Source organism: Betta splendens, chromosome 9 (assembly GCF_900634795.4).
Source record: "Betta splendens chromosome 9, fBetSpl5.4, whole genome shotgun sequence".
Lineage (NCBI taxonomy): Eukaryota > Metazoa > Chordata > Actinopteri > Anabantiformes > Osphronemidae > Betta > Betta splendens.
Genome location: NC_040889.2, coordinates 3,964,747 through 3,988,633, shown reverse-complemented (window position 1 = coordinate 3,988,633; position 23,887 = coordinate 3,964,747). Strand labels below are relative to the sequence as shown.

The 23,887-nt window shown below is 42.6% G+C and overlaps 1 protein-coding gene across 1 annotated transcript in view; it reads right to left on the bottom strand.

The window, feature by feature from the left end:
* Window positions 1-22,203, bottom strand: part of LOC114861405 (NACHT, LRR and PYD domains-containing protein 12-like) — a 58,502-nt gene extending 36,299 nt beyond the window's left edge. The window contains exons 1-3 of the mRNA XM_029160558.3: window positions 22,100-22,203; window positions 13,550-13,680; window positions 9,960-10,154 (exon numbers count right to left, since the gene is read on the bottom strand). Of these exons, the coding sequence (XP_029016391.3) occupies window positions 9,960-10,154; window positions 13,550-13,677 (323 nt within the window). The 5' untranslated portion in view covers window positions 13,678-13,680; window positions 22,100-22,203. The remainder of the gene's footprint in view (window positions 1-9,959; window positions 10,155-13,549; window positions 13,681-22,099) is intronic.
* Between the last annotated feature and the right edge of the window lie 1,684 nt (window positions 22,204-23,887).

Here is a 23,887-nt window from a genome sequence, read left to right as displayed (position 1 = left end):
CTCTTATCTGCCTCTTTCCACCACAATTTTGGCGTCACGAACAGGATTCACTGCAGGTCGTCTGGACGGTGTGACCAGGGACGATAGTCCTGAGGACTAGGGTCGCTCAGCCTCCAAACCTCTACAGACATTAAGAGTTGAGAGGACTGCTTACTGGATCGTCTCTGACGAGATCCAACGAACACAAATTCAAACTCAAAACTTAACTTGGCTCGGCCCGGTGAGAGAGATTTCTTTGTGGTGATTGATTTGATTTAAAAAAAAAAAGAAAATCAAAAAGTTTGCAACTCTTTAATTTGACTGAAACATTTCAATTGGTTGAAAAAAACTCTATTTGGTTGAAACACTAAAATTTGATTAGGAAGATTGATTAGATCAAAATAATAATAATCCCAATATTACATGTTCTTAATTAGGTTAAAGTCTGCTCTGGGTGGTGAGACGATGGTTGCTAAGGGTTGACTCATGGATCCGAGCTTTCGTCTGTACTGAGGATACACACCAGTGTGCAGATCTGAGCGCAGTCCACACCGACAGTGAGGGAACAAGAAAAAAGACGGCTTCTAAAAGACGGAGCGCGTTCGCAGAGGGAAGTTTCTTGGAGATACAAGGGACCTGATGGTGAGGGATTACTTCCTCAAAAACTCTGTCGCTAATGCTATTGAAACATTGGATGCTACAGGCCACAAAGTGAGCCTGTCTAAATTACTGTACAGTTTGTGCAGACAAAGGTTATTTTTTTGGGTCATTGTATATACAACTGATGGCAATCCATCTCACCCAAAAGACTTGAAGCAATTTGAAACCTGCTTAAACCGTGCACGTATAAACAGCTGATGTCTTTTCTAGGTCTTTGTTCTTATTGTAGGAACTTCATTCCTACAGTAACTTTACTGTCTTTGAGGCCCCACTCAGGGTTCTAATGCAGACGTCTTCATCGCCCACTTCTGTTCTCACAGATGTCTAAGGCTGAAGAACGTTCACTGACCTCAAGCTGGCTCTTCAGTCTGCTCCTACTTTAGGTCTTCCTGATCTGACCCTATACGACCTTTGACTCAAACAGTGGATGAGAAATCAGGTTGTACGACTTCTGTTCTTTTGTCCTGTAGCCTATTTTCCTGCCAAGCTTGATGCAGCTGCTGCTGAACTTCTACGGTGTCTATGAATAGTGGCTGCGGAAGAGAGAGCTGTGCTGGCATCATGTGACATTGTTGGCTACTCTGACATCACCTTGTTGGTTTCTTATGCTGTGTCTTTGATCCTTTAGGAATAGAAAATATCACATCTTTCTACAGTCTAATTAGATACAAGAACATCTTGCTCAACATGCTGAACATTACTATCAAGAGGTGCGATGTGTTTAACCCAGCCACTCTTCTTCCAGGCCCTGCGAGCCTCGGACTGTCTTGATGGCTCCGCCTCTAGAGACCCTGCTTCAGGCCAATGTGAGGTTGGGTATGCAGTCTGCACTCCTCATGCCGTCTTGAAGTATGGCTCTTTGCTAAGACACTACTGTTGGGGCAATGCGAGGGTGGTGGTAGTGCCAAATGAATTAGCAACACCACCTAGTCTCAGAAAGGGCTGAGTTTGATTAACCTCACAGGTTTGCACCAATTATGGTTGTGATCATGTCATGCTCAGCTGATGCGGCGGCGGGTGAGGCGGTTAAGCTGGCGGTTTCCTGCCCCGTCGGAGAGAACAAGGGATGAGTCTTCGGTCACGGCGGCTTTTATAACCGTGTTTTTGGTCACGCCCCTCCTATTGTGTGATACAATCAGGATGGCTGACGTCCAAGTTTTGTCACGGAATGGCAGAGAAAGGACCCACATGCACAGCACAGAGATCTCAGACAGATAGTAGTATTTAAAGGTTTAATCCAGTTCTTGATATAACAGACGGTCCGGGTCATACACAATAGGTCACAGATATCGGTACAGACGGAGCAGGCTGAATCAGGTCCAGGGGCAGGCAGAGGTTCGGTAACAGGACGACAAAGTTTACAGTACCAGTTAGGAGCGGGCTATCTCGGCGTCGGGCGGTCAGGTCGGTATCATAAGAGCTTTCCAGGCGACGGTACAGTTCGGGAGTAGACGGGAATCAGGAGTCACGAAACAAAAACAGGATCAAGGAACATGTAGGCAGGATAACGAAGCGCTGGAAGGTGATGACTATCATACATAACGATCTGGCAACTGGCTATGGGAACTGGTGGTGCTTAAGTATGCAGGTGAGTGATTGCTGATTCTATGCAGGTGCGAGTAATGAGAACCGGAAGTAAAGCGGGAACTGCTGAGGCGTGACGTGAAAGGGAAGTGTTACAAAATAAAACCGGAAACTGAAACCAAAATGCGGGTGACAAACTAAGTCCTTTCAAAACAAAACTAACCTGATGGACAGAAACTGGAAGAGTTACAAAATACAACTTAATACAGACCCGGAGCCTGACAAGTCTCTCCTCCGTTCATCGCTTGTGTCAGTGGGAGTTGGATGTCAGTTTTGGTGTCACACTTTGGTGCTCTGTGGAAGCATAGGAAGCTTTTGAAGTCTGATTGCAAACCTATCTAACATCATGATAAGGTTGCTGCTTTGCTGGACGCTGTTCTGATACTTACTGTACAGCTAATGCTGTTTGTAACTGTTCGGCTCACAGTGCTCACTTTGTTTCTGCCAACATCCAGATGCAGATGCTGCTGCGAAGGTTGCTGTTCGGCAATCTCTCTCCTCTCCTGATCATTGTTTCCTCTTCTTGTTCACCCTCTCCTTCCTCATCTCTTCCTGTGCTTTAAACATTTTCCACCTTAAAGGAACGCAGATTCTGGCAGATGAATGGTTCCACCTGTAGCCATGGAGCCTGGTTTGAGCCTGATGGCAAATCGTGCCACCCAAACACTTTTTTTCCCACAATTCAGATTTTTCAACAGGTGAAAACAAGCAACAGGACCATTACACCATCCAACTGGGGGACTGAGTGATCATTAAGGAGTTCCGGAGGAAGCACTGGAACTCTGGTTGCGGTGTAGACGGTTGCGAGTCTACACCGCACGGAAAACCCACCAGAAGTGAGGAGATGTGAGAAGGACGACCCTCGCTGTGCTCACAAACGCACTGAGGCAAGGTTGCGTTGACCGTTCAGCTAAAGGTGTGAGCCAAGCATCGCCTGAAGCTGAGCCTGGACACAGTCCTCACCATGAGGTTCACAGAGAGCCTCCCAGTTCGGGTTTTCAAAGGAGCTCTGTAGAGCAACACAGTCCTGAGGTGTGTATTGTGGCAGCAGATTAATCAAACTGTGATCCGACTTTCCCAGAAGGGTGAGGGCAGTTGTAGTAGTAATAGGTATCCTTAATATCAGCATGCATTAGTTGCAGTGTCTTCACACCTTGGGTCCAGTGTCTTCACACCTCGGGTGGGCTCATAAACTGGGTGAATGTAGGAAGTGACTTGTCGAGGCTGGTGTGATTAAAGTCACCGGAGATCATAAAGAAAGTGTCAGGATGTCTGACTGCAGGTTGGAGACGATCGTCTGTATGACTTCACAAGCCTTGGTAGCATTCGCAGGGGGGTGTAAACAGCAATGGATAATGTGTGGAAACTCTCTGGGAAAATAATATGTACAGAGGCACATGGTCAGCAGTTCGTTGTCAGAGCTGCAGATCTGTTCTTTGACCGTCACGTGTCCAGGATGGCACCACTTATTCTTAATAAAAACGGTCACCCCACTCCTCGTGTTTCTGTCAAAGCACACGGTGCTGAACCCATCAATATTAATACTGTAGTCTGGGATAACATCATGCAGCCAGGTCTCCGTGAAACATATCAAACTGCACTCAGCAAAGATTTTCTCCTCTCTCACTAAGGCTGTCAGTTTGTCCATTTTATTATCCAGCGACTGTACATTGCCCATATTCAGTGAAGGGAAACACGGCTTGAATCTTCTCAACTTTTCTTTGCGCAGCGCCTTTCTTCCCTCTTTATTCCCTCCACAAACTTTTTTGCCTCCTCTGCATCCCTGCGTCTTCCTCCTTATTTCTTCCTATATACAATATCATATATATATATCTCGCATCTTAGCCATTGCGAGATACGAGATAGTATTAGAGAAATACCAAGTGCTCAGAGAAGAACTGGAGAAGGCTTGGAAGGTGACGGCCACAGTGGTGCCTGTGGTGATCGGAGCACTGGGGGCAGTGACCCCCACACTGGAGGAGTGGCTACAACAGATCCCTGGAAATAAATCTGACATCTCAGTCTAGAAAAGTGCAGTCCTAGGAACAGCAAGGATACTGTGCAGCTTCCTGGCCTCTGGTAAAGGGACCCAAGCTTGGAAAGCGGATGAGACCACCGCGGAGGGTGAAAATAGAGTGGTATATATATAGTAAAAGCCTCCACCACAGACAGCAGCTTCTGTCTTGATTAGAAGAGACGGCGTCCATCCCACGTTGAACAGAGCCTCTCTGCTCTCTAGTAGCATGGCCATGTTGCTTAGCCTCCCCCCTCCGTGACAACTCATAGTGGAGCCCAGGACGCAGAGTCACAGTCTAACAAGGCTATCTACATGTTCTCTACAGCCGCCACCCACTCTTAGTCTTAGTTATCGCATAGAGACTGTGTCTGCTTCTCGACCACCTAAACTATACAAGTCACAAACAAATCAAAGAGGAGTAACTCATCAGAATTTAATAAACATCAAAACAGTTCCTCTTACAGAACAAAGTAACAGTAAGTTAATAAAGTGTGGTTTATTAAATATCAGATCTCTCTCATCTAAATCCTTGTTAATACATGACTTGATAAGTGACCATCACATAGATCTGTTCTGTCTCACTGAAACCTGGCTGCAGCAGGATGAATATGTTACTTTAGATGAGTCGACTCCAATGAGTCACATAAACTATAATGTTCCTAGAAGTACAGGTAGAGGTGGAGGAGTAGCAGCCCTTTATAAATCAGATTTATTAATTACTCCTAAACCTAAACATAGTTATAACTCATTTGAGAGCCTCACTCTGAGCCTTTCTCACCCAGACTCTAAAACTCAGAAGCCAGTTGTGTTTTGTATTGTTTACCGTCCTCCTGCTCCATATTCGAGGTTCTTAACTGAATTCTCTGAATTCTTATCTGACTTAGTTCTTAGCACAGATAAAGTCATTGTAGTGGGAGACTTTAACATTCATGTAGATGTTGACAGCAACTGTCTCTGCACTGCTTTTAACTCCTTAATGGACACAGGTTTTACACAGCAGGTAAATGAACCCACTCTTCGTTTTAACCATACCCTCGATCTTGTCCTGACATATGGGGTTGAAATTGATAATTTAATAGTTCTTCCCCAAAACCCTCTATTATCTGACCATTTCTTATTAACTTTTGAATTTAGCATAATTGACCTTACAATAGCTGAAAAGAAATGTTACAATAGCAGATGTTTATCTGACAACGCTGTTGCCAGATTCAAGCGGATGATTCCATCATCTTTTGCCTCAATGTCTTGTAGATACAAAAAGAACAGTCACCTTAATCCTTATGAACATGTTGACTGTCTTTTAGATGATGCAGCAGCTTCTCTATATACAATGTTAGACAGAGTGGCTCCTCTGAAGAAGAAGACAGTGAATCAGAGGAGGTTAGCTCTGTGGTATAACTCAGAGATCCGCAGCCTAAAGCACAGGACCAGACAATTCGGAAGACAATGGCGTTCCAACAAAATAAATGTAAACTGCATTGAATGGAAGGACAGTCTAATAAAATATAAAAAAGCAGTTTGTGCTGCTAGAAAAACCTATTATTCCTCCCTAATTGAGGAAAACAAAAACAACTCCAGGTTTCTTTTCAGCACTGTAGCCAGGCTGACAAAGAGTCATAGCTGTATTGAGTCTACTATCCCCTTAAATCTCAGCAGCAATGACTTTATGAACTACTTTACTAATAAAATTATCATCATTAGAAAAAACATTCAGCAGCAACTTCTTTCAAATGACAGAAAGCACTGTCTAGAATCATCAACTTTAAATATACCAAATCCTCTGTCTTACCTAGACAGCTTCTTCCCCATAACTTATATGAACCAGCCAACTATAGGCCCATTTCAAATTTACCCTTTATTTTGAAGATTCTTGAAAAAATCGTGGCTAAACAATTATCTGACCACCTGAGTGGGAATAACCTGTACGAAGATTTTCAGTCAGGATTTAGAAAACATCATAGCACTGAAACAGCTCTCGTTAGAGTCACTAATGATGTTCTATTAGCTTCGGACAATGGTCTAGCTTCTGTCCTTGTCCTGTTAGATCTTAGTGCTGCATTTGATACTTTGATCATACAGTAACATTCTATTACAGACACTAGAACATAGAATCGGGATTAAAGGAACAGCATTGGGATGGTTTAAATCCTATTTGTTGAACAGATTGTTCATGTTAATGAGGAATTCTCCACATGCACAAGGATTAGCTATGGAGTACCACAGGGTTCTGTGCTTGGTCCAATTTTGTTTAGCCTATACTGTCACGGAACGGCAGAGAAAGGACCCAAATGCGCAGTGCAGACGTAGCAGATGAGAGGTATGATTAAAGTGATATTTAATGCAAGAATCCAGGTCACAGACGGTCCAAATCATACACAGGTAGGCACAGTTCAGCAGCACACAAGGAATAATTGTAATCGGGTCCGGTAACAGGCGTGGGTCACTACCAAAAGGCTCAGGTCTTAGAATTAGAATCGGCAGGCTCAGACAGGTCCAGAAACAGGCAGAGTTCAGCAACAGAGTAGAGACTTACAAAACCGGTCAGGATCAGGCGAGAAGCGATGGTCAGAGGTACAGAACAGGATCGGTAACAGTATAAGCTGAATAAGATGATGCTGGAGCATGCGGTCATAGAATCAACGATCTGGCGAGGTACTGGGATGAGAAGTGGTGCTTAAATGCAAGGTAAGTTGATTACTGATGAAGTGCAGGTGTGGATAGTGACCGGGTGAAGCAGGGACAGCTGTGACATGACGTAAACCGGAAGGGAAGCTGGAACCGAAAACAGAAACCGGGAGACTACAAAAATAAAAACAGGAAATGGAAACTGGAACCCAAAACATGATGATATGGCTGAACGACAAAGTACTTTCAAAATAAAACTGAAAACAGAACCTGACATATACATGTCTCCTCTAGGTGAGATCATTAGAAAGCATTCTATTAATTTTCATTGTTACGCAGATGATACTCGCTATATATGTCCAAATGAAACAGATCAACTAGTCAAGATTCAGGGTTGTTTAAAAGACATCAAATCCTGGATGTCCCAAAACTTCCTTCAACTAAATTCAGATAAAACTGAAATTTTTATTGTTGAGCCTAAAAATCTGAGAGAGACACCATTGAGTCAGATAGCCACCCTGGATGGCATTACATTAGCTTCAGATTCTACTGTGAGGAATCTTGGTGTCATCTTTGACCAGGATCTCTCTTTTACATCATACATTAAACAAATCTCCGGAACCGCCTACTTCCATCTTAGAAATATAGCTAAAATCAGAAGCATCCTCTCTCAGAGTGATGCAGAGAAACTGATCCATGTATTTGTTACCTCTAGGCTGGACTACTGTAACTCCTTACTCATAGGATGTCCTAAAAGCTCCTTAAACAGCCTACAGCTTATTCAAAATGCTGCAGCCAGAGTTCTGACAGGACTTAGAAAGAGAGATCACATTTCTCCTACATTAGCTTCTCTGCATTGGCTGCCTGTAAAATGTAGGATATAATTTAAAAATACTCCTACTCACCTACAAAGTACTCAATGATAAAGCTCCTTCTTATCTTAAAGACCTCATAGTTCCTTATGCTCCCAGCAGAACACTTCTGACAGTTCAGTTCAGTTCTCAGAGCGCTGGGCTACTTGTGGTTCCTAGAGTGTTTAAATGTAGAACAGGGTGCAGAGTGTCACGAACGGCAAATAAAGGACCCAAATGATGCGTACGGTGAAAAGATGTGGGTTTATTCCAAAAAGCGAAGTCACAAGGCAGTCCGGGTCACACACAGGTTAACAAAAGCTCAGATCTCGGGGGCAGAATCGACAGGCGTAGACAGGTTCAAAAACAGGCAAAGTTCGGCAACAGAATCAACTTACAAAACTGGTCAGGATCAGGCGAGAAGCAATGGTCAGAAAAAAACGTAACTGGGTCGACAACGGAATATGCTGAACTGGAGAATCTGCTGGAACGTGAGAACAATGAATCAACGATCTGGCAGATTACGAGGGTGAGAGGTGAAGCTTAAATACAAGGTGGGTAGATTATTGATTCTAGACAGGTGTGTATAATGAGACCGAGCCGTGGAACGGGGCTAACCAGATGAGACACAGGTGCGTAACTGAAAACCGGAGGTGAAGCGGGAACTACTGTGGCGTGACGCGAAAGGGAAGTGCTACAAAATAAAACAGGAACTGAAACCAAAACACTGTTGACAAACTTAAGTCCTTTCAAAACAAAACTAACCTGGTGAGCAGAAACCGGAAGAGTACAAAATAAAACAGGACACAACAAGAAACAAAAACACCAGATCGTGACACAGAGCTTTTAGCTACCAAGCTCCTCTCCTCTGCAACCAGCTCCCTCTTTAGGTTCGAGAAGCTGACACACTCTCCACCTTTAAGATTAGGCTTAAAACCTTCCTTTTTGATAAAGCTTATCGTTAGAGATGGTTCAGGTCACTGGCAATGATTGTTAGTCACAGGAACCATCTCTTAGTTAAGCTGCAATAGACATAGACTGCTGGGGGACTAAATTTATACACTGAGCTCCTCTGTTTCCTTCTGCCTCTTCTCTCCATTAACCTCCCATCATTGTTCCATGTTTAACTAACCTTGTCTCTTTCTCTCCAGTAGTTGTGCTTCTCTCCCTCTCTTTCTCTCTCTCTCTCTCTTTCTCACTCTCTCTTTCTCTCTCTCTCTCTCTCTCTCTCTCTCTCTCTCTCTCTCTCTCTCTCTCTCTCTCTCTCTCTCTCTCTCCTCCACTCTGTCCTCACCTACAGGTATCATTGGACTCAAAGTTTGGTGTCTGTGATGGGCAGCTGCGGATCCAACCATCCTGCCTGTATCCAGTCCCTGGTCCAACCATCCTGCCTGTGCTCTGTTGTTGCTTGTTGTTGCTTGTTGTTGTTGCTGTGCTTTTCTCTCTCTATCCTCTCACCCCAACCGGTCGAGGCAGATGGCCGCCCACATCTAGCCTGGTTCTGCTGGAGGTTTCTTCCTCGTTAGAGAGGGAGTTTTTCCTCTCCACTGTTGCTGTCAAATTAAATGCTTGCTGTATGTGGGATTTGTTGGGTTTAGTTGTGTGAGGTCTTAAACCTTACTTTGTAAAGTGCCTTGAGATAACGTTGTTGTGATTTGGCGCTATATAAATAAAATTGAAATTGAATTGAATTGTCCTTTATTCTTCTACTGCTGACCGTGGCTTAGTTGGGTCTGAACTGAGATGAGAATGACTCTAAAGACTGTGGTAGAGCACCATCTTACACATGGAACAGTGGTGATCCAACCGATTCCTTTCTTTAAGTTTTCTGTCCTCCTCTACAGTCGACTGTCAAATGAAGGAAAGCATGTAGAGCAAACAAAAGAGAAGTGCTCTAAATCTACACCGACTAGTTTGTCCACACAAAACCTTTACCATCAGAACCATCAGATGTTCTGGACCTGTAGGAACATGTGGTGGAGAAAACCCTAGATCAAAGCGTCACTTACTAATGAGTCAGAGCTTTCAGATGCTGAAAAGTTCAAATCTTTACAGTGACATCAGCATCATGACAAAGAGAAGTGCAGATTCCGTTGAAGTGTAAATTCTAACATGGAGGTTCTGAGGCATCTCACTACAGAAACTAGGATAGAAAACATAGACTGCATCATCAATAGAAGTTTATAAACAGAACATTTGGTCTTCATCCTTTAGGTCATTTCACAGTAGAAAATGTCTCTTACTTTGTATCCGAGGCTCCAGGTTCATTACTGAAGGATATAGGCTCATGCATGGACTGGTCACTCTTCATAGACAGACAGTTGGGTCCTGGAGGTTCATGACTGAAGTTTATCTCTGGATCATCTTTGGACCAGTCACTCTTCATAGACAAACAGCTGAGTCCTGGACGTTCTGCTTTTTGTCTGTGGTTCTGACCTCTGCAAACACATCATTTTTTAAACACAAAGTACTGTACTGCTGCTGCAGATCATCAGGACGTTTTAGAGTTTGAATAAGTTCTCAGATCAGATTCCAGCTGTTCTCAGTGATTGATAACTGTCAGAGACAGTGTAATGGGAAAAATTGTGCCTTTGTGCTTTTTCTTATCCAACACAGTCATCGTGTGCTGGTTAGGTGCAACACTGAAAATTCTTACACAAACAACTAATCTCTTGTGCCTTGTCGTACATCAAATTTAAAATGTCTCATATTCTGTTTGACTGACTAATAGTTTATGATTTATGTTTGTCTTTTACACCCTGGTCTCTGGCTCCATCCTATCTGATTCCTCACCAGACCCAAGGCCATAAATCCAAATACATCTTGTCTTTGAAGCTTGGTGTTTCTTCCTTTTGATAACGATAAAGACACAATGATACAGAAGTAAGAATGTAAAAATTCCAACGGAACCAGGGAAAGGGGTTAAAAGGCAGAGACAACTTGAGGATTGTGGGCTCTTTGCATCACACCTTTGTGGTGTATGCACTGATCTCCCCAGCTGTTTTTTTTTTTTGCTTTAACCATTATTTTCATTTTCCTTTATTTTTATAATAAACCACAAAAAAGACAACTCTCTCATATGCCTCTTTAAGGGAAACTTCCACCACAAACAGAGAAATAACTAACCATTTCTTTGTGTCAGCGATTGTTTCAATGTACATCATAATGATTAAGTCTACGCTCAAAAAAATTAACTTTAGGTTTTTAGCATTACACTGTTGTATTTTGTTGAAACTATGAAAAAAGGTTAACTTGTTGCACTCGTTGTCACAGTTCGGTCACATTTCCTGTTTTATTCTGAAGGACTAAAGGAGGGTTTCTTCCGTGATCCATGGAGTTTACGCGTGCCGACTTTCCTGGCGAACCTCTGCCTGTATTTGGAGCTTCTTGTGGAGGATTACCGGAGGGCGCCTGACCCGGAAGCCCAGCGAAGCGCTGTGCAGGTGGCAGTGTGTACCCTGGAGGATGAGGACAGCGCGATGGAACGACTCGGTGTCCGCCGCCTCTATGACCCGATGTGCACACGACTCGAGGAATTAGAGCGCATGCTCCGCGCCACACCTGCACCCACGCTGGCCTCTCGAATTATGCCAGTCCCAGTCACACCACCGATGTCCCCAGTGTCAGCCAGTCCATCTGTCCCTCCTCCCACACCAGATCAGCCCGCGGTCCCAGTTTCAGTTTCCATTCTTTAGCCACGTCTGACCGCTGCTGCACCAGCCTGCCCAGCTCAAACTCCGGCCCAGCGGCTGCTGGGTCGAGAACCTCTCCCCGTCACCAACCTCCATGAGAGGGGGTTTTTGGGCCCTCTGCCCACCTCCTATCCTCCCTCCGCCTTCTGGCCCTCCTCCTAAGACTCATCATGCACACCTGACAGTAATCAGTAACCAGCCCAGCATGATTTTGATCTTGTTTTTGAACGTCGTGACTCCTGATTCCTGCCTGCTCCTTGCCTGTACCTTTGCTGAGAAAACCCGTAACGTACCTGACCTGAGAACGCCTGATCCCTATCTGTGCCTCTGCCGTGCTTACATGTTATTGAACCTTGCCTGTCTTTGGACCTGAGAGTGCCTGATCCTCTGTGTACTGATACTGCGCTTTCCTGTGTACAACCTTGCCTAAAACTGACCCTGTCATCGCCTAATAAATCCCTTTTTACCACAATGTGCGCCTGTTTGAGCCGTGCATGTTGGTCTGTCATCTCCTTGGTTCTGACACACGTAGGGAGTATAAATATTTAGAATAATGAACTCCTTATTCTTAATTCTCAGTTGTATTGCAACACACCAATCCAATGATCAGTACTAATCAGCCCATTGGCATGGGCCAGTAGGTGACTGCTCTACCTACTTGCTAACAGCAAGCAGCTAGCTAAGTTGCTAAGTTCAGCAGCTTCCGATATTATTGTGGTTAGGGTTAGGGGTTGATAACGGAAAGGGGTTAAGGTTACGGTTAGCTAACACAATACAGCTAGCTACTTGCTAAGTTATGCTCGCTAATATAATCAAAATCAAAAACTTTGATCTTCCCGTCTGAACAACCGCTCAACAGCCCCCCTACTGATTCTAATGGTTAAATCAACTGAGCCGTGATCTACCTTATGAATCGATGATGACGACATACTGCACCTACTCACCCCTTCCAGTAGGTAGGTAGGTACCTACCGTCCCATACGTATGGGCTTATACCACTGATAATGACCATTGAATGGCGTGATAACGTCCGAAGCCACTCGCTAGGGTCCGTTGTGGATTCACCAGCACCATAAAAGAGTTTAGTTTCCCAAGATCCTGTTAAGCCAAAAATGTCTTTTGCAAGCACAAGATATCACGATCCTGTAGTAACTTAGCAACCGCTGTACGATGGGCTTTTTCACCAGGGCTGTTACCAAGCACCAGCAAGTCAAGACAGGAGCACCAATTACATGTCAATGACCTCCTACGGTATCTCGCCAGCAGGGGGGACAGCAGCAGCATTCAAACTATTAGATCCAGCTTTAAATGGTTCATAATTTAAACAAGTAACAAATGTCTCAAAACGCTATCCGTAGTTATAGACACACACATTACACAGGATGCCACTTTCAAATCTTTCTCACGTAACTACGGAAAGCGTATTGGGACATTCGTTACTTGGTGGAGTTATTTTGGTTCAAATTAACAGTATAACTTCATGTACCTTTGACAGCACACAATATTACGTTGATTCAACGTAGCTGCATTGGTTTTATCACTTCAATTAAGCCTTCTTTATAGTATATTCAACGTAATACACTGTAAGGCTAACATGAGAAGTTAGTTTTTGAGAGGTTGTGCACTTGTCAAGCAATAAGTTATCATTTTTTTCAAATCCCCAGCCAAGGGTTGTGTCATGAAGGGTGTTGGGCCTCATAATTCGTGAAACAAACAACCATGGAAATTATTTGCTGTGCTGACCCCTGCTAGAATAAGTACTCTAAAAGAAATTATATTTTTATTAAACAAAAATGTGCTAGGTTAAGTACGCTGAACATATTAGTATCATGTTGACTGAACATAATTCCATGAAATATCATTTACTTAATAATATTAAGTTAAAATAACTTAAAACATGTTGGATTTATTTGTCCATTTTTATTTCTATTCAAGCAACTGCATTGTGTGGGACTGGTTGGCATAACTCAGTTGACTAAAACCGACCGAATTCATTTCTTCGACTGTGCACACATGAAGTTCATCCAAAAGAACATGAACATCCTGGATGATCACGGTCAGATTATTCATACAGTCAGTTTAGAAGGTTAAAAAAATAAACTAGCAATGATTTATATCAGTGTATTTGGACCAGTTCTTACTTTGTGTCTGAGGCTCCATGTTCAGGACTGAATGATGGGGGCTCACATCTGGACCCGTCACTCTTCATAGACACACATCTGAATCCTGGAGACTCTGCTCCATCCTCTTCCTCCACACAAACACTCATCTTCTGAAAAAGCCACAGATCCAGAGCTAAACACCTGTAACTTGTATTAAAGTGAATCTGAGTCCAAAGTCTCACACACTGACTTAATGCCTTTGTTTAATAGGAGTCTGATGTTTGACGGGTCTGAATGAGTTACATGTTGTGTTTTTAAAGTCACTGACTCATGTTGAACAGTTTACTTCTCTAAAGTTTTCCATCATGTGATAAACAGTATCAGAGAGTGGAACTCATTAAATACAGCCACTGTGCTCACAGGCTGCTTTGGCTGCTCAGAGTCTGCCTGACAGCACATGAGTCACTGAGGCTGAAACAGGAGCTGATCTTTGAGAGGCTTTGAGTCTCAGCATGTTACTACAAAAGCAGAAAAAGAGTTCAATTGAATTAGCTAAAAGTGATGAAAGTATGGAAATAAGACAAAGAAGTGATAGAATGAAAAGAGGAGATGACATTGGAGGTGTCCAATAGAAGTTCAGTACAACTTGGGTTTGGCTGCAATAGTAAATTGCGAGAGTCAGCTGTGTTTCAAATTACTACCGAGCCTGTCATGTGTATGTTGTAGCCCAAGTAGACCTGTGAATTTGGGTTATGCCAAGTTCTATCTAAGTCTAACATGTATGTTGTTGCTGTCTTGTCGTATGTGTTGCTTATCTAGTCACCTACTGTAGCTGTAAATGTGACAATGTTTTTTTTTTCTTTTTTTTATACAGGCTGACGAATCCTAGCTACAGAAAGGCAAGGAGGTTTATTCTCAAACTGACGCCACTGCAGGCTGTGGACACACGGCTACCTTGTAGAAGAGTTGTTGCTCACCTCAGGAGCAAGGTTATGTACATTTAACAGCAGTATGATAATTTGTTGGCCAATAGGCAGTTTTATTTGACAGATTTAGCATTACACATTTCAGTAGTTGTAGTATTCATAATCTGATCTATATTATTGTCTATATTTATAGACAATTTACTCAATTTATATACTCTGTATGCTGTTGGTCAATTTATTTTGACATTTTAGTCTGTTGACGGGTAATTTGTAATTCTCATGTTATGGTGCAGATTATGTGGAAAATGTGATGGAGACCATCTTCAATAAAGTCCTGCTGGACTCAGGTTGTTATATGGAGGACCTTGTAAACATCCCTGTCCCACCGGCCCTCTGAGCAGAATTTGAGCAACCTGACTGTAAGGAGGTCATTATTGTCATGCCAAGATTTAACAAACCAGCACTATAAAAGCTAAGTTGAAAACGTGTTTTCTCCAAACACCATTACAACTGATCTACAGTAACTACCTCTATATATTGTTTACATTTGTGAGGGTTGTGAGATACATAGGAAATACTGGACATTCCATTAATCTACTATTCTATTCTCTATGCCTTGTAGACTAGTGTCAAGGAAAACAGCTGCATCCTCCATCTGTACTGCAGCTGCACTGCTTCCGATGTCTTCCAAAACGTGATGAAGACAAAAAAGATCCTCACATCTCCCCAGCCAACTGCCCATGACTGTACCTGTTCCACTCCAAAAACTATGCTTTCAACATAATTATGAATCCTACCCATACATTTTGTGGTCTGCACATTGGGCTGTGAAGGTAACTTATCCGGCATTATAGTGCTGGTGCATTGGTTGACAATAAAGTTGGCTTTGACTATTGCTGTTTCACTGAACATTTTTTATGAGGGAAAAAAGACAAATGTTTTATAATATTTAAACTTTTATTGAGGTATTGCCACGAAAAAAAAATAATTTAGGTATTTCACAGGTGAATTTCAACATAGGAGCCTTGTCCCTCAGGAAACACTGCCCTGATCCAGACCAGGGAAGGTGGGATGACTTCGACTCTTCGCCCTAGTAGTCCCCATCACCAGCTGACAAGACTTCTCTAGGCTAGATACCTGCAACGACTTGAGATACACACAGACATAGTACTGACAAAAACAATAACTACATTTCTATTAGTTATTTATTAGCACTTGATATATCATACACCTTACTAAAAGCAATTAAAATATATTAGGTCAATATGTATTTAGAACCAAAACTATGTTTGTAAACCAGAGTTCCCAGGTACGTTATGATTAATCTGTAAATAGTAAAATGTTCTAAAACTGTTTAATTTCAGAGATACTGATTTATTCCATGCATGTGTAATTGTCTGATATACTGTATATTAAATTGTTCTGTAATGAATACACATTCAATCATACTGGCTCCAGTCCTAGATCATCAACCTTACTGTACATGACTGGCAACTGGTTCAGGCATCTTCAGGTAAGATTTATCGAAATTCTATTTTTAAATACCATGTCACATTATTAAAAGTATTAAACAAATGCAATATCTTGACGGAAACAGTTGCTGTCACACCATGCCTCTGTAGGCATTCACCGTTCCCACATTGGCACCTAATTACAGACAAATACGGCAAAATATTAGCTGCAGCTGAAGACCCCATTATGGAGAAATTATTTTAACACAGCAGCAGCTCGAGAAAGAAGAAAACATGTAAAAAAAAGTTTATATTAGTCTATCGAGCTATGTTCCCAAACAGGCTGTAGTTGTGTTATGAATATTCTGTTGTATTAATTCAGGCTGCTTATTGGCAACCAGCGTTAGCAGCTAATCAAGTTGCGTATTATATAAATCAATAAATTAAATTAAATGTGAAATTGCCAGTTAGACATACCTTGTGCCAGTCAAAGTGTAACCACTTCAACAACCTCCCATTCGACTTCAGAGTCAGATTTTGGATCAAATGTATGTTTGAACTGCCCTATGAGGACGAGTTAGCCAGTTTCGCTGTTACAGTGGATTCACAGTGACCGTGACTTTTGATTCCCATGGCGGATAACGGCTATGCGCTTCGTCAAAGGGGTGTGGCGGTCAATTTCGCTTGCGATACACTCCAGAAACAGAGCGTTTTGGGACGAGAGCTTAAAACACACATTTTCAGATGGACCATGTGGGCGATCTACAGAGCTTTTTGGCATGAAAAGTTACAGACACCTTACTGAGACATCAAGGTCCAATTCTTCAGCATTGTGTAGCATGAAAAAAGCGTGTGCATGGACCTTTAAAGCCAATGAGGTTGGTGTCATCAGTAAACTTTAGGAGTTTGACAGACTGGTGTCCAGATGTGCAGCCATCTCTGTACAGGGAATGTAGTAAGGGAAGAAAGGACATAGCCTGGGGTCCAGTGCTGATGGTCTGGGAATTGGAGATAAGCTTCCCCAGCCTCTCATTCTGCTGTCTGTGAATGAGGAAGTCTGTGATCCACCTGCAGATTGAGTCAGGAGGCACATTCAGCTGGGAGAGTTTGTCATGGAGCAGGGATGGAACTATTGTGTTGAAGGCAGAACTGAAAAGTATCCTGGCATAGGTTTACGGAGAGTCCAGATGATCACGGAGAGTCCAGATGCTTGAAAATGAAATGGAGGGCCATTTTTACAGCATCATCTACATCATCTAGCTCTGTAGGCAAACTGCAGGGGGCCCAGGATTAAACATCTGGGCATTACACAAAAAACGAGTCACCTGTGGTGTGGGACGTTTTCATACAAACTTTGTGCGAGTTAAACATGCCACTGTCAAGGTTGCCTTGCAGTGAGATGTGAAATCTACACCTCCTCTGTGGTTTGTTTCGTAAATACAAACATGTGCGTTTGAATAAAGAAAAAGAGGTTATTGAACAATTTATTTTATCACAGCATTCTTTTACAAACTATAGTCTATTTTTAAAGAACAAACATTTATACAGTTATCAGCATGATTGGTTATGCATTCATGATATCTATCTGACAATTGTGATACAACAAGATTATTTCTGACAATATTGGAGCAGAAAAACATTAATACACTTTGATAGGATAAGCCACCAGCCGTGTTAACCAAATAATATATGCAATGCTGTCCGCATACTACCAACAAAGGATGTTGCAGCTGATTATTATTGTAACATATTGTTTGAGATCCTCTGCAGAATATGTAAAATGGGCCGCGGGTAACAACAAAGTAATAGTCAACTAACAATAACTAATAATTAAAGAAAGTAGCAGTTTCTTTTCAAGTGTCAGAGCCAGCCTGTGTGCCAGCCAAATTCGTGTGTGTGTGTAGGGATGTGTGTGTTTACAATAAAGTAGGTGGGTCTCTTTGTAACATAAAGAGGCAGCTCATCTGCCGCATGCACACCGTGAAACAGGTCACCCAATAAAGGGTATAAAATGTTCTCGAGCTGGACCCCGTTTTCTCTCGATTCAGTAGTAACTGACCAAAATGTTTCGCTTTGCATCAATTTTGAAAATCGAATCGTCCGTCCGTCCATCCATCCGTCCATCCGTCCATCCATCCATCCATCCATCCATCCATCCATCCATCCATCCATCCATCCATCCATCCATCCATCCATCCATCCATCCATCCATTCATTCATTCATTCATTCATTTATTTCCAACCGCTTATTCGGGGTCGGGTCGCGGGGGCAGCAGTCTAAGCAGACTTCCCTCTCCCCGGACACTTCCTCCAGCTCTTACGGTGGGACCCCAAGGCTTTCCCAGGCCAGCCAAAAGATATAGTTTCTCCAGCATGTCCTGGGTCTTCCTCGGGGTCTCCTACCGGTTGGACATGCCCGGAACACCTCCCCAGGGAGGCGTCCAGGAGGCATCCAAACCAGATTTTCAAGCCACCTCAACTGGCTCCTCTCGATGTGGAGGAGCAGCGACTCTACTCCGAGCTTTTTCTGGGTGACAGAGCTCCTCACCTTATCTCTAATGGAGGGCCCAGCCACCCTACGGAGAAAGCTCATTTCGTCCGCTTGTATCCATGATCTTGCCCTTTCGTTCATGACCCAAAGCTCATGACCATAGGTGAGGGTAGGAACGTAGATTGACCGTACGTAGGTTCCCTGCCAGCGGATCCTACTCACCACCAGGTGGTGATCAGTTGACAGTTCAGCCCCTCTCTTCACCTGAGTGTCCAGAACATATGGCCGAAGGTCAGGTGAAACAACTACAAAGTCTATCATCAACCTTCGGCCTCCGTGACATGTGCATCGATGGACACCCTTATGTTCGAACATGGTGTTTGTTGGCCAAACTGCGCCTAGCACAGAAGTCCAATAACATAACACCATTCAGGTTCAGATCAGGGAGGCCATTCCTCCCAATCATGCCTCTCAAGGTATCACTGTTGTTGCCCACGTAGGCATTGAAATCTCGCAGAAGAACAATGCGGTCTCCAGTTGGAGTGCTTTCCAATACTCCCTCAAGAGACCCCAAGAAGGCCGGACACTCCACACTACCGTTTTGCCTGTAAGCACAAACAACAGTGAGTGACCTATCCCCCACCCGAAGGCGCAGGGAAACGTCTCTCTCGTCCACCGGGGAAAACACATAACGGCTAAACTGGAGAGCTATGAGCAAGCCCACGCCTGATGCCTCTCGCCATAGGCAGGTCCAGAGTAGAAGAGAGTCCAGCCCCTCTGAAGGAGTTGGGTTCCAGAGCCCAGGCTATGTGTGGAGGTGAGCACGACTATTCCTAGCCTGTACCGCTCAACCTCCTGCACAAGCTCAGGCTCCTTCCACCACAGGGACGTAACATTCCATGTCCTAATAGCCAGATTGGTTATCCAGGGAGAAAAGGCCCGGCCACCAGGCGCTTGCATGCGAGCCCAAACAGCCCACTGTTTATAGATCTATAACGTCTGTGTCACGATTTATGGCAGTTTCGGGTTTATGTTGAAAGGACTTCCTGTTTCGCCTCAGCTGTTTTCTGTCATCCCAGTTCACCACGCACACCTGTCAATAATCAGTAATCACACCCAGTATTTAAGCACCACCTCAGCCAACAGTCAGACGCCAGATTGTTGAGTCCTAGCACCACTATCCAGCGTTCTAGTCTTGTTATCGCGTGTTGTTGATCTTGCCTGTTCTTGACCGCCGATTCCTGCCTGACCCTCCTCTGTACCTTCGTCTGGATTGTGGCGTTTGCCTGACCGTCTGACCAGTGAGTTTGCCTAGCCCTTACCTGTACCGTCGCCGAGTCTATCCGTGTACCGAACCACTGCCTGATTCTCAAGACACACTAACTTATTTTAAAAGTCTCATTGGTGTACCCCTGTTTATATATCTTGTCAAACACCCCTCTAAGTTAGGAGAGGCAAGGTGGTGGTGTTTGAGCACCAGGTAAGTACTGATCATAATGAGTAATAGGAAACAGCTCAGGCAAATGACAGGAAATTAAACAGAACAAGACTCGGTGAGAACTAGATTTCAAAATGAAACCGGAAATGACAAAGAAACCACAACTAAAACCATGATCCATGACACAGTCTTCATTAGTGTGATCATGACTCTACAGTATGTGAACACAGACCAGACTAATTGTTTAACATTACTGATGGTTCAGTTTCTGATTTTTTTCATAAACTACATATTGTGAACTAACAACCTTAAGTCCCTGGATGGATGTTTACACATCTAGAGTTTATAACTGTTGTCATGATGTTGGTCTCATCTCACTGAGTTGAACACTATGCAGATTTCACACTCGACTTTACAGACTCATTGTGTGACGTGAAAGAAGTGAGACACACAAAGATGGAAACAAGGTGGAGAATGTTTCTGTGTTTGTTCAGTGGGAATCTTCCTGATGTTCTCTCTGATCAAGCGATGGAACTTCACTGGTTAAACAGTCAGGTACTGGTTCTGTAGATAACTGGGATCCTCAAATACATACAGCTTGGAAACAAGGTGGAGAATGTTTCTGTGTTTGTTCAGTGGGAATCTTCCTGATGTTCTCTCTGATCAAGCGATGGAACTTCACTGGTTAAACAGTCAGGTACTGGTTCTGTAGATAACTGGGATCCTCAAATACATACAGCTTTGAACTTTTGTTTTTTACCTCAGTTTAGACCTAAAACATTTGTCTTTACTGACTAAATGAGAGCAGCTAGTCCAAACACACAGTGTGTGTAGTCAGTACTTAGTGGCAATGGACTCTCTCTGCTCCTCTGGTGTCACACACCATTAAGTGTCTGTGAACAAACAGCGCTGCACCGGTAACACGTGTCACCTTCTTCATAAAGAAACTCTAGCTACATTTCTCAGGTGGAGTCACACATGCTCAGACAGGTACAGTACAGACACCTCATTAGTTCTCGATGAAACCATCTTTTAGTCCTGAGAGAACATGAAACTAGTTCAGCCTGATGTTGTGGAACCACAAACCCACAGAACAGGTCCAACCCACAGTCTTAATTTAACAAGAGTGTTTTCATATATTATTGTCATCAATAAACATAATTTTAACATCAGTGTATCTCTGACATCTCATGAGTGATCTTAAACACGTTCCTGCATTTTTGTAGGTTCAGCCCATTGATTGTTTTACTAATGTTCATGTGTGTAAAGCTTGTCTGCTTCTTTTTGCAGCATCTAATACTACAGTAGTATAACATTTTACACTAAAAATAATGTTGTAGTCAATGTAGACAAGCTGTTAACGAGCTGTTAATGAGACAAAAGAACAGCTAATGGGGAAGCAGATTCATTGAATTGGATCTAACTTATTGTGAAAGCTGTCTCCTGTTTCCTCCTTCCTACATGTTCCAGGTGCAGCCCTGCCTCATTCCAGTAACCAGTTCACCTGAGTCAGTTTAACTGTTGGTCTTTGTCTCTAGGAACTTCCTATGAACCGTTAATCGTAGCACTGTACTGTAATTGTTGCAGTTGTGGAATAAAGATAAAACACAAAGCTACTTGTAGCGTCAGCAGATATTATACCACTGGTTTATTAAGAAGTTCAGGTAGAAAACAAACTGTAGTTGGCAAATATATAAGTTTAAGTAATAAGTCATGTTTTAATCATTTTTATTGTTATGTGGTAATGTTGTTTGTGTTTCTTACTTTATTACACGAATAATGATAGTTTGTGTGTTTAATCTTACACAGCTCATGTAATACTAACATTACATAAAACATGTTAAACTGGTTTTTAGCTGCAGCTTCTTTGCGACTACTGCTGCTTGATTCAGGATCAAACCGCCAGTGTCGTGCAGGAGGACTCAAGTTAGACGTCTGTAGTCTAAACAGCAAAAGCAAAGCCTAAACTGTATGAAATAAACCGACTAACCAGTCTGACACTTTTTTGCATATCCTTGCTTTCTACTAAAAGTTTTATATTATTTTATAAAGTGTATATTTTAGTATTCATAACTTGTGCATGTGACGTAAATATAGTAAACATGAAGCTGCTATAATGAGTCATAGATCTGTTGAGTCTTATGGCAGTTTAATAACGAAACAAGCAGCTCTAGTCCCAGATTGACTGAGTGAATGTTTTTACAAGGCAGCAAGTAGATTGTGTCTCTTTTTTCTTTTTAAATTAACAAACAGACTCTAACAGTAATGTCGTTAAACACTCACCTCTTAAACTTTTCTTCTTCTTGACGTTTAGTTGACTCTTCCTCCTTGTCTTTTCTCTCTAAATAAAAAGTCTGAACTCAGTGAACACCTTTACTGTACCTGGATCACATGATCATTGAGGGTCCATCCCCTTTCAGTTAACAAGAAACCTAGTTTGTAATCCCAGTTAGTAATAAAGTAGTTTGTAAAGGTTAGTTAGTAAAATTCCATCAAGAAGCCCATTTTTTCCCATGTTTCAGCTTTTTTCACTACTTCTGCATACTTGAAGTTACAGACTATGGAACTCTAAACTGTTCACTATTTAATTTGTTAGTTAATAGGGACAATTTAAAATAAATACATGTATAATTAAATAAGAGACATTTATGAAAACTCACGATTGAATTATGCAATAATCCCAATTTCTAAATTAGGGTTAAATTAGGCTGTTATTATGAAATATATTTAATTACCCTGTATAATTTGCTCATTATAATGAAATTCTATTTAATAATGATTATTTTCATAATAAAACAAATTATTATTATAATTAAATCTAGACGTTTTTATTTCAAAATGTTGTATTTTCAAAGTTGGCTTTTATTGCATATTGCCATTTTCCCCAGTGCTGTATTTATTTCATAATGACACTTTTCAGCACAATGACTCTGTCAATCAGTGCTGGATTGTGGGACCTGCACATCCATTGGCTGATGTCTTCACATTGATTTGTTTTCCTAGACACCTGTGAGGGATTGTGTGGTTGGGAATGGCGTACATGAGTGAAGTCCTCCAGACCAAGAGATATATCATTTGCCAGCAGATGCTGTTTTGACTTATATAACTAACTTATATAACTTATATACTCAATTAAGTAAACAGTAGGCACAAAATAAATAAGTAGGGATGTACCTTAGGCTGACACATTCATAACTAAATACCTGCTGTACTGTGGTTTACCTGTGAAATTAATATTAATGCTAATATTAGTGTTAAGGTATGTGCACACACTTACAGGTATACAAACATACAAATACATATATCATAAACATACACATATGCATGATTATATATAATCTCATAATAATAATAGCCATGACATACAATATTACAACTACCATAATCCCACATTATTGATATTGATAGTGATAAGTAACAGTAGTACTTACAGCTAAGTTTGTAAAGCCTGTTTATCAGTTAAGTGTTGAGTGTCCCACTACAAGGTTAGTAAAGCTGTAGCTTACAATTATTCACCCAAAAGGTGAGGCAGACGTTTGTGCATGAACAATGCCACTTGTGAAAGCCAGGGTGATGGGAGGAGCTCGGCCGCTACACCCAGCCAAACGAGTGGAGAGAAGACATCCAGTAGCCAGGGAGCCCACACACCTTCTGTTCCATGAGGGCAGGTGCCATCCACACAGAACCTCCCAGGCAGAGCTGCAGCAGCTACACAGATGGAACCCAAGGTTGAGAGTGAGAGTGGACCACTGTGGGTCAACGCTGTCCGTCCCATGAGAGCCAGGGGCAAACACTCCCCCCAATGGGAGGGTCAGCCTGAGAGACTGGAGCCCGGGGACCCACAGTCCATTGGGAGCCCACCGGGAGATTCCCCCGGGCCGCAACATGAGGGCCCGGAACAATTGATGACGGTCTGCAAAAGAGAGCACACAGGCAATGGATCAACGTACCCCAAGTGCAAGTGATGTAGTTGGTATGCAAGGCACCGGGCTCCACAGAGCCAGGTTCCAGACTAGCTCTGCTAACCATCCCACCGCCACCACAGCCCCGACATGAGCAGCGCAGCCAGAA